We start from the raw sequence: 12230 nt of genomic DNA on the forward strand, positions 1-12230 counted from the left end.
TTCAGGGGTTCTATTCGAACCTATTCACAATACCCAGAAAAGAGGGCAAAGTGCGTCCAATTCTGGACTTAAGAGCACTCAATCATTTTGTCCCGGTATAAAAATTCAATTTGGAGTCCATGCGCACAGTAGTGGCCTCCCTGCGACAGGGGGATTTTCTGGCGTCCATAGACATCAAGGATGCCTATCTTCATATTCCCATCTTTGCAGGACATCAGCGTTTTCTTCGCTTTTCCGTAGGAGAGAACCATTATCAGTTTGCGGCGTTACCCTTTGGTCTCGCCACTGCTCCTCGGGTCTTCACAAAGGTGTTGGCCCCAGTCTTGGCGCTGTTGCGACAGCGGGGCATATCGATTCTAGGTTACCTAGACAATCTTCCTCTTCATGCGGAATCTCCGCAGGCTCTGTTGCTAGATTTGGAGATCACTATGATCTCTTTGCAAGAGTTCGGGTGGCTGGTGAACCTGCAGAAGTCATCTCTGGTTCCCACCAGGAGGCTGGAATATCTGGGTCTAATTTTAGACACATCCTTAGCAAAAGTGTTTCTCCCTGCAGCTCCGGGGCAGCCCGGTTCGTATCCAGTCGGACAATGCCACGGCCGTGGCTTACGTCAATCATCAAGGGGGCACCAAGAGTGCTCTGGCGGCCATAGAAGTGGCCAGCATTCTTCATTGGGCGGGACGGTTTGTTCCAGCTCTCTCCGCGGTATTCATTCCGGGGGTGGAAAATTGGCAGGCAGATTATCTCAGCCGTCAGATTCTGGATCAAGGGGAATGGTCTCTTCATCCAGAAATATTTCACCAACTGTGCCTTAGTTGGGGCACCCCGGATGTGGATCTGTTGGCATCTCGGCTCAACAGGAAGGTGCAGAGGTTTGTAGCTCGCTCCCGCGATCCTCTAGCAGACGCTGCAGACGCGCTGGTTGCCCCGTGGGGGCAGTATCAGCTACTGTATGCCTTCCCTCCTCTCAAGTTGCTGCCGAAACTTCTTCGCAGGATAGAGGTGGAGGGAATTCCAGTCATCCTGGTGGCTCCGGATTGGCCCTGTCGTGCCGACCTGGTCAGACTGATCGCGGACGTCCCGTGGCGACTTCCTCTCAGGGAGGACCTGCTGTCTCAGGGACCGATCTTCCATCCTGCTTTACGATCGCTGGCTTTAACGGCCTGGCTGTTGAGACCCAGGTGCTAAAGGACAAGGGTTTGTCAGCTTCAGTCATTCCTACTCTAATTAAAGCAAGGAAAGCGACTTCCAGAAAAGTCTATCATCGCACATGGAAGTCTTATATTGCGTGGTGTGAATCCCTTGGATTTCCTCCACGTGCCTATTCGGTGACCTGAATCTTGGCTTTTCTGCAACAGGGGGTTGAGCAGAAGCTGGCCTTGAGTACTGTCAAGGGTCAAGTTTCAGCGTTAGCAATCTTCTTTCAGAAGCCTTTGGCTACTCATTCCTTGGTGCAGAATTTCATCCAGGGGGTGCGGCACCTGGCTCCTCCGGTGCACGCACCCTTGCCGCCCTGGGATCTTAATTTGGTGTTGTCGGTTCTTCAGAAACCTCCCTTTGAAAATATCAGGGAGATTCCCTTGCTTACGTTATCCCAGAAGGTGGCCTTCTTGGTGGCCATCACTTCTGCACGCAGGGTGTCAGAACTGGCCGCATTATCTTGTCATTCCCCATATCTGGTGGTTCATAGAGATAAGGTGGTTCTTCGTCCGAATCCATCCTTCCTTCCTAAAGTGGTTTCAGAGTTTCATCTGAATGAAGATATTGTGTTACCTTCCCTGTGTCCTAAGCCCAGTCATCCTCGGGAGTTTGCGTTACATTCCTTGGATGTGGTTCGGGCAATCAGGGTATACTTGAAAACTACGGACTCGTTTCGTAAGACGGATTCACTTTTTGTGATCACGGATGGCCCCAAAAAGGGGTTGCCTGCATCTGCCGCGACTATCTCCAGATGGATCAGACAGACGGTGGTACAGGCTTATTCTATTAAGGGTCGGAATCCTCCGTTCCCTGTTAAGGCGCACTCCACTTGGGCGCTTAGTGCTTCCTGGGCCTTCCGCCATCAGGCGTCAGTGGTCCAGGTGTGCAAGGCAGCTACCTGTTCGTCGGTTCATACCTTTCCAAAATTGTATAAAGTTGATGTGATGGCATCGGCGGATGCCTCTTTTGGCCGCAAGGTTCTGCAGGCCGCAATTTGAGGAGACCGTTGGTCTACCTCGAGGGTTTTTTTCTGTTGGGTTTTCAGTTAAGTCTCATCCTTTTGTCTGATGAGCCTTTAAGACTTCTAGTCGGCACCGGTTGGGCCTTCTGGATTTGAATTTTGATTTCTGTTATCCCACCCCTCATTTGTGGCACTGCTTTGGAACGTCCCAATTTGATATTAATCAAGAGGACTGCGTCTGTCAATGAGCGACAGAGAAAAATGGATTTTTGTAAGATCTTACCGTAAAATCCTTTTCTCTTAAGCTCATTGACAGACGCAGTACCCACCCCTCTATCTTGAGTTGGGTTGGGTTAAATTCTCTGACACTGCTTTGTGACATAACTGACATCCTGTAGCAGAGAGAGAGAGGATATACCCTCTGGGACTGCCCCTAAGGTGTGGCCAGAACGTTTTCTTCTGCCTAGTGTCCTACTCCTGTAGAGGGCAGTATAACCCAATTTGATATTAATCAAGAGGACTGCGTCTGTCAATGAGCTTAAGAGAAAAGGATTTTACGGTAAGATCTTACAAAAATCCATTTTTATTGTAACATCATAAAACCATTAATCCATACAGTTTATACAAATGACACTTCATCTGAAAGCAGACAGTACATTAGGGAGACTCTCTAGTGATACCCCATTGGAATAGTGTAAAGCAGTAAAACCGCAAAAAAACGTATCCTATTGGGTATTGCCCGACATGTTTCTTGGGATCTCACCCGCTTCCTCAGGGGTTTTTTTGTTGAGAGAGTTCCTTTGTATTTATATAGAAAACTTGCTCCCAAATCTATTAATAAAAAAGGTTTAGAAAGATTGTAAGGTACAACACAAACAGATCTTCTGACCAGGCAAAAATATAAAGCTTGGCAAAAATATAAAATATAAAAATATTTATTATACAGTATATAAAGAAGTGAGCCAGGACTTGATGGACTGCTTGGTCTTTTTTTTTTTTTTTTTTTCTGCCATCAATCTTCTATATTTCAATGTAAAAAATTGTAGGAAAAATAAGAGAAAAATTAGGTATTGTAAATGCTTACTTGCATTGTTTTTTCTACATAAACAATTTTTTTTTTTAAATTGTTCTAAATTTATTTTTATAAAGTTTTTTTATCTTTTTTTAAAGTTTTACTACTCAAGGAAGAGTCAATTCCTAGCACATCCCCCTCTCCCTCTCTTTGTATGTCACAGCCCTCTTCTTTTCTCGGAGTGGCTTAATATTCTTAATGCTGGCCCAGCTTCTCCATTCCCCACCTTCCTATATTAACATTTATGTAGCTGCAAAGCAGTGAAGTTATAATACTATATCGAGCAGCATTTCTCAACCCTTGTGCCCCAGAGAAACCCCTGAAGCAATTTTCAGGTCTAAAATAAAGAATGCAATGAAAAAAAAATCAAATATTAAAATATGAGATGAACTTTAATGGCACCCCAGTCTTAGTCCGTAGGATTCAATATTGAGTTGGCCCACCCTTTGCAGCTATAACAGCTTCAACTCTTATGGGAAGGCTGTCCACAAGGTTTAGGAGTGTGTCTATGGGAGTGTTTCACCATTCTTCCAGAAGCGCATTTGTGAGGTCAGGCACTGATGTGGGACGAGGAGGCCTGGCTCGCAGTTTCCGCTCTAATGCATCCAAAAGGTGTTCTATCGGGTTGAGGTCAGGACTGTCAAGTTCCTCCACCCCAAACTCACTCATCCATGTCTTTATGGACCTTGCTTTGTGCACTGGTCCAAATCATTTGGTGGAAGGGGGGATTATGGTGTGGGGTTGTTTTTCAGGGGTTGGGCTTGGCCCCTTAGTTCCAGTGAAGGGAATTCTTCACTGAAACTAAATTTCATGCTTCCAACTTTGTGGGAACTGTTTGGGGTTGGACCCTTCCTGTTCCAACATGACTGTCCACCAGTGCACAAAGCAAGGTCCACGCAGAAGCCAACGCATACATACACTCTAATTCTGGGGTCTTCAAACTATGGCCCTCCAGTTGTTCAGGAACTACAATTCCCGTCATGTCTGTGAATGTCAGAGTTTTACAACGCCTCATGGGACGTGTAGTTCCACAACAGCTGGAGGGCCATAGTTTGAAGACCCCTGAATTAGAGTGTATGTATGCGTTGGCTTCTGCGTGGACCTTGCTTTGTGCACTGGTGTGCAGTCATGTTGGAACAGGAAGGGTCCAACCCCAAACTGTTCCCCTCAAACTGTTGAGGTAATTTGAGCCTGCTGTAAAGGTGTTATGTTGGGTTGAGGTCAGGACACTGTGCAGGCCAGTCAAGTTCCTTCACCCCAAACTCGCTCATCTCAAAGTCAGTGGTGCGGAAATTGCAGCGTTCTTATCTTTATTTATGTGGGCGTTCCTCTGGATGTATTTGACATAAGGTATCAATTAATGAAGATATTTTACTTTGATTGGTTTATCTACAAATATAATGGAGTTACATCATTCATATGCTGATCACATTGTAATCTGTCTTGTAGGTTGATCTCAGCCATGTCTATGGAGACTCTCTGAAACGTCAGCATGCACTTCGCCTATTTAAAGATGGAAAGCTGAAATATCAGGTATGTGTGTGCGTTTTATCATTTTCATTTCCTCCTAGTCGCTTCAGTCTATGTAAACTTTCTATGGAGGACAACTAAAAGTTTCTACATGATGGTCCAATTAATTATAAATAATATATCATATTGCTAATAAATAATAAGTAATACATTTGTAAACTATAGTAACAATAAGTAATAACAATAATAGAAAAATAAATAAATATAGGTAATATTTGTAATAAATAATAATAAGTAATACATTTGTAAACTATAGTAACAATAAGTAATAACAATAATAGAAAAATAAATAAATATAGGTAATATTTGTAATAAATAATAATAAGTAATACATTTGTAAACTATAGTAACAATAAGTAATAACAATAATAGAAAAATAAATAAATATAGGTAATATTTCTAATAAATAATAATAAGCAATACATTTGTAAACTATAGTAACAATAAGTAATAACAATAATAGAAAAATAAATAAATATAGGTAATATTTCTAATAAATAATAAGTAACACATAAAACCAATACATATTTATTAATAATGCTAATAAATAAGAAGTAATACATTTGTAAACTATAGTGACAATAAGTAATAACAATAATAGAAAAATAAATAAATATAGGTAATATTTCTAATAAATAATAATAAGTAATACATTTGTAATCTATAGTAACAATAAGTAATAACAATAATAGAAAAATAAATAAATAAATATAGGTAATATTTCTAATAATAATAAGTAATACATTTGTAAACTATAGTAACAATAAGTAATAACAATAATAGAAAAATAAATATAGGTAATATTTCTAATAAATAATAATAAGTAATACATGTGTAAACTATAGTAACAATAAGTAATAACAATAATAGAAAAATAAATAAATATAGGTAATATTTCTAATAAATAATAAGTAACACATAAAAACAATACATATTTATTAATAATGCTAATAAATAAGAAGTAATACGTTTGTAAACTAAAGTAACAATAAGTAAAAAAAAAGTAACAATAAGTAAAAAAAAAAAAGTAATAATTTTAACAATAATAGAAAAGTAATTAAAAATAGGTAATATTGCGAATAAATAAGTAACACATAGAAACAATAGATATTTAATAATAATGCTAATAAATAATAATACATTTGTAAACTATAACAATAATAAAAAATAATAATTGAAAAAAATAAAAATAATAGGTAATAATAAATAATATAAAGTAAGTGATAATAATACATAAAAACTATAAATAATAATTAGCAATACATTGGTAAACCATAACAACAAAAATAGTAAAAAGTAATAATAATAATCATTGAAAAAAAAATAATAGGTAATAATAATAAAAAATAATACAAAGTAAGTGATAATAATACATAAAAACTATAAATAATAATTAGCAATACATTGGTAAACCATAACAACAAAAATAGTCAAAAGTAATAATAATAATAATCATTAAAAAAAATAATAGGTAATAATAATAAAAAATAATATAAAGTAAGTGATAATAATACATAAAAACTATAAATAATAATTAGCAATACATTGGTAAACCATAACAACAAAAATAATAAAAAGTAATAACAATAATAATAGTCATTGAAAAAAAAATAGGTAATAATAATAAAAAATAAGTAATACAAAGTAAGTAATAATAATAATACATAAAAACTATAAATAATAATTAGCAATACATTGGTAAACCATAACAACAAAAATAATAAAACGTAATAACAATAATAATAGTCATTGAAAAAAAAAATAATAGGTAATAATAATAATAAAAAATAATACAAAGTAGGTGATAATAATACATAAAAACTATAAATAATAATTAGCAATACATTGGTAAAACATAACAACAAAAATAATAAAAAGTAATAATAATAATCATTGAAAAAAAAATAATAGGTAATAATAATAAAAAATAATACAAAGTAGGTGATAATAATACATAAAAACTATAAATAATAATTAGCAATACATTGGTAAACCATAACAACAAAAATAATAAAAAGTAATAATAATAATAATCATTGAAAAATAAATAAAAATAATAGGTATTAATAATAATAAGTAATAGATTAGTGTTTGCAGTGTGTTACCAGCATGTGTCCCTTGTTCATGTCCAACACAGAGCTAACACAATACATTTCTTCATGGGTCTCTTTGCACTTCAGATAATAAATGGAGATATGTATCCACCAACAGTGCTGGAAGCTCCCATCCACATGATCTACCCAGAGAATATCCCCAAAGATAAACAGATGGCAATGGGGCAGGAGGTGTTTGGGCTTCTCCCCGGATTGATGATGTATGCTACTCTTTGGCTCCGTGAGCACAATCGGGTGTGTGACGTGTTAAAGAAGGAACATCCCACGTGGGACGATGAGCAGCTCTTTCAGACCACAAGGCTTATTCTCATTGGTAAGCGGCTTATATTTAGGTGTACCGCCTCTGCTTGTTATAAACCCAATTATACTCTTACCAAAAATGAATTATATATTTTTTTGGTGCAGTGACCTGGATACAAACCCGGAATTATATACTTTTCTTTTATTTATTTTTTTGGTGCCGTGACCCGGATACGAACCAGAATTATATACTTTTCAACAGAGGATGCTAGGCGGCTTCCCTGAGAAGTTACCTGCGTCCTAACAATGGAGGGTGCTGGGTAGCAATAGCCGCCCGCATCCTAGCAACAGAAGCTGCTTGTTTTCCTAGCAATGGAGGACACTAGGTGACAATTACTGCCTCCATCCCAGCACCAAAAAGATGTTGGGCGGCACAAACCACCTGTACCCTAGCAACAGAGGGCACTAGGTGGCTTTTTTGAGAAGCTGCCTGCATCCTAGCAACAGAGGGATGTTAGCTTCCTTCAGAAGCTGCTTGTGTCCTAGCAATGGAGGACATTAGGCGGCAATTGGTGCCTGCTTACTAGGACCAAAAGGATGTTGGGCGGCACAAGCCACCTGTGTCCTAGCAACAGAGGATGCTAGGCGGCGTCTTTGAGAAGGTACCTGCGTCCTTGCCAATGGAGCATGCTGGGTAGCAATAGCCGCCCGCATCCTAGCAACAGAAGGATGCTGGATGGCTTCCTTCTGAAGCTGCTTGTTTCCTAGCAATGGAGGACATAAGGTGACAATTACTGCCTCCTTCCCAGCACCAAAAAGATGTTGGGCGGCACAAGCCACCTGTACCCTAGCAACAGAGGGCACTAGGTGGCTTTTTTGAGAAGCTGCCTGCATCCTAGCAACAGAGGGATGTTAGTCAGCTTCCTTCAGAAGTTGTTTGTGTCCTATCAATGGAGGACATTAGGTGACTATTGATGCCTGCTTACTAGGACCAAAAGGATGTTGGGCGGCACAAGCCACCTGTGTCCTAGCAACAGAGGATGCTAGATGGCTTCCTTGAGAAGTTACCTGCGTCCTTACCAATGGAGGATGCTGGGTGGCTTCCTTCAGAAGCTGCTTGTTTCCTAGCAATGGAGGACATAAGGTGACAATTACTGCCTCCTTCCCAGCACCAAAAAGATGTTGGGCGGCACAAGCCACCTGTACCCTAGCAACAGAGGGCACTAGGTGGCTTTTTTGAGAAGCTGCCTGCATCCTAGTAACAGAGGGATGTTAGCTTCCTTCAGAAGTTGCTTGTGTCCTAGCAATGGAGGACATTAGGTGACAGTTGATGCCTGCTTACTAGGACCAAAAGGATGTTGGGCGGCACAGGCCACCTGTGTCCTAGCAATAGAGGATGCTAGGTGGCCTCCTTGGGATGTCGCCACTGTCGTAACAATGGAGAATGCTAGGTGGCAATAGCCACCTGCGTCCAAGCAACAGAAGGATGCTGTACAGCCTCCTTCAGAAGCTGCTTAAGTCCTAAGCTATGGGGGATACCAGGCAGCAATTTCTACCTTCTTACTAGCACCAAAAGGATGCTGGGTGGCAAAAGCCACCTGTGTCCTAGCAACAGAGGGTCCTAGGCGGCTTCCTTGAGAAGCTACCTGCATCCTAGCAACAGAAGGATGCTGGATGACTTTCTTCAGAAGCTGCTTGTTTCCTAGCAATGGAGGACACTAGGTGACAATAACTGCCTGCTTCCTAGCACCAAGCCACCTGTGTGATAGCAACTAAAGATGCTAGGAAGCTTCCTGCATTCTAACAATGGAGGATGCTAAGCAGCAATAACCACCCGCATCCTAGCAACAGAAGGATGCTGGATGACTTTCTTTAGAAGCTTCTTGTTTCCTAGCACTGGAGGACACTAGGTGACAATAACTGCCTGCTTCCTAGCACCAAGCCACCTGTGTCCTAGTAACTGAAGATGCTAGGAAGCTTCCTGCATTCTAACAATGGAGGCTGCTAGGCAGCAATAGCCGCCCGCATCCTAGCAACAGAAGGATGCTAGATGGCTTCCTTCAGAAGCTGCTTGTTTCCTAGCAATGGAGGACACTAGGTGACAATAACTCCCTGCTTCCTAGCACCAAGCCACCTGTGTCCTAGCAACAGAAGATGCTAGGAAGCTTCCTGCATTCTAACAATGGAGGCTGCTAGGCAGCAATAGAAACCTGCATCCTAGCAACAGAAGGATGCTGGATAGCTTCCTTCAGAAGCTGCTTGTTTCCTAGCAATGGAGGACACTAGGTGAGAATAACTGCCTGCTTCCTAGCACCAAGCCGCCTGTGTCCTAGCAACAGAAGATGCTAGGAAGCAATGGAGGCTGCAATAGAAACCTGCATCCTAGCAACAGAAGGATGGTTTCCTAGCAATGGAGGACACTAGGTAAAAATTGCTGCCTGCTGGGTGGCACAAGCCACCTTTGTCCTAGCAACAGAGGACACTAGGAAGCTGCCTTGAGAAGCTGCCTGTGTCCTAGCAACAGATGGATGTTAGGAAGCTTCCTTAAGAAGCCACCTGTGTCCTAGCAATGGAAGGTGCCAAGTGGCTTCCTCGAGACTGTCCTCGGTCCTAGCAGAAGAGGACACTGGGGGGGGGCTCTACAAGACCCTTTATGTCGGGTTTCCGTTCTTATGTCTTTTTTGTTTTTCTATTGCTTGCAGGAGAGACCATTAAGATTGTCATTGAAGACTACGTACAACATCTCAGTGGCTATTACTTGAAACTGAAATTTGATCCGGAATTGCTCTTTGGGGTCCAGTTTCAGTACCGTAACAGGATTGCTGTGGAGTTCAATCAGTTGTATCACTGGCACCCCCTAATGCCCGACAGCTTCCTCATTATGGGACAGGAATATAACTACAGTCACTTTATTTACAACCATTCTATGCTGACAGACTACGGAGTGGAAGCACTAGTGGAATCCTTCTCCAAGCAAATTGCCGGGAAGGTAAGGCAACCTATAGAGATATGTCCTTCAATACTGTATGAATAAATGTTTGTACACCCCATACTGGGACTATAAGATGGTTGTTTCCATATTATATGTCGTTACATCTGTAGAAAATAGTACCTAATGCCTCGTTTCCACTGAGCGGTACGGTTCGGTTTCGGTACGGTACGCAATTTTTGCCGTTTCCATTGTCAAAAGTTGTGAATGGTACCCTAATTCCGAACCGTACCACTTTTTTCGGACCCATTCGTTGGGGTACCAAGCACATTAGCACCGTACCAACAGGGTGGAGCTACATTTTTTGGTAGCACAGGAAAGCATCCCAGTTTTTTTCTGTGGTTAGGGTTTACTCTAGGCTTTGTCCCTGGGGTTAGGTTTTTTTTTTAGGGTTGGGGTCTATTTCTAGGGTTAGGGGGTTTTCTGTTGTTAGGGTTTATTCTATTTTTTTCCCCCTGGGGTTAGGGGTTTTCTGTGGTTAGGGTTTATTTTAACCCCCCCCCAAAAAAAAAAAACCCTAACCACGAAAAACCCCTAACCCCAGGGAAACTTAGAATAAACCCTAACCACAGAACAACCCCTACGTTTTTTTTTTCCCCTGGGGTTAAGGTTTTTTCTAGGGTTGGGCTTTCTTTCTAGGGCATGTTTTTTTTTTTTTGGGGGGGGGGGGTAGGGTTTTTTGGGGGTTTGTGGTTATTCAAGAGTTAGGGTTTTTTTAGGGTTGGGGACTCTTTCTGGGGTTAGTGGTTTCTGTGGTTAAGGTTTATTCTAGGTTTTTTCACTGGGGTTAGGGGTTTTTCTAGGGCTGGGGTTTTCTGTGGTTGGGGTATATTTGGGGGGTTGGAATAAACCCTAACCACAGGAAAAACTCCTAACCCCACCAAAAAATAACCCAACCCTAGGGTTAGGTTTTTTTTTTTGGGGGGGGGTGGTGGGTTTTCTGTGGTTAGGGTTTACTCTAGGTTTTTTTCCCTGGGGTTAGGGGTTTTTCTAGGGCTGGGGTTTTGTGTGGTTAGGGTTTATATGGGGGGTTGGAGTAAACCCTAACCACAGGAAAAACTCCTAACCCCACAAAAAATAACCCAACCCTAGAAAAACCCCTGGGGTTAGGTTTTTTTTTGTGGGGGGGGGGGGGGGGTTAGGGGTTTTCTGTGGTTAGGGTTTATTCTAGGTTTTTTTCCCTGGGGTTAGGGTTTTTTCTAGGATTGGGGTTTTCTGTGGTTAGGGTTTTTTTTTTTCCGGGGGGGGGGGGGGGGGGGGGTTAGAATAAACCCTAACCACAGAAAAACCCCAACCCTAGAAAAACACCTAACCCCAGGGGAAATAAAACCTAGAATAAACCCTAGCCACAGAAAACCCCTAATGTCGTTTTTCCCCCTGGGGTTAGGGGTTTCTTTCTGGGTTTGTGGTTCTTCTAGAGTTAGGATTTTTTTAGGGTTGGGGTCTCTTTCTGTGGTTAGGGTTTTTTTCTGTGGTTAGAGTTTATGCTAGGTTTTTTTTCCCTGGGGTTAGGGTTTCTTTCTAGGGTTTGGGTTTTTTGGGGGGTTTGTGGTTCTTCTAGAGTTAGGGGTTTTTTTAGGGTTGGGGTCTCTTTCTAGGGTTAGGGTTTTTTTTCCTGTGGTTAGAGTGTATTCTAGGTTTTTTTCCCCTGGGGTTAGGGGTTTTTCTAAGGTTGGGGGTCTCTTTCTGGGGTTAGGGTTTTTTTCTGTTGCAGGGATTTATTCAAATTTGTTTTTTTCCCCTGGGGTTAGGATTTTTCTTTTAGTATTAGGGTCTATCCTAGGATCCCCCCCCACCCCCCCCACCCCCCCCCCACCCCAGGGTTAGGGTTTTTTTCTGGGGTTAGGGGTTTTTCTGTGGTTAGGGTTTATTATAGTTTTTTTCCACTGGGGTTAGGGTTTTTCTTTTAGTATTAGGGTTTATCCTAGGTTTCCCCCCCCCCCACCCCCCCAGGGTTAGGGTTTTTTTTCTGGGGTTTAGGGGTTTTTCTGTGGTTAGGGTTTATTATAGTTTTTTTCCCCTGGGTTAGGGTTTTTTCAATCATAAGGGTTAGGGTTTTTCTTGGGTTGGGTTTTTCCAGGGGTTAGGAGTTTTCTTTCTGGGGTTGGGGGGGGGGGTGTTCTG

At 41.3% G+C, this 12230-nt stretch overlaps 1 protein-coding gene across 1 annotated transcript in view; it reads left to right on the forward strand.

Moving 5' to 3' along the window:
• PTGS1 (prostaglandin-endoperoxide synthase 1) overlaps positions 1-12230 on the forward strand; it is a gene marked incomplete at its 3' end in the record, with an annotated part of 98472 nt that overhangs the window by 73414 nt on the left and 12828 nt on the right. Inside the window, exons 7-9 of the mRNA XM_082263286.1 lie at positions 4683-4766; positions 6944-7190; positions 9820-10106. Coding sequence (XP_082119412.1) covers positions 4683-4766; positions 6944-7190; positions 9820-10106 — 618 coding nt within the window. The remainder of the gene's footprint in view (positions 1-4682; positions 4767-6943; positions 7191-9819; positions 10107-12230) is intronic.

This window comes from Pelophylax lessonae (assembly GCF_965119305.1).
Source record: "Pelophylax lessonae genome assembly, chromosome: 7".
Classification (NCBI taxonomy): Eukaryota; Metazoa; Chordata; class Amphibia; order Anura; family Ranidae; genus Pelophylax; species Pelophylax lessonae.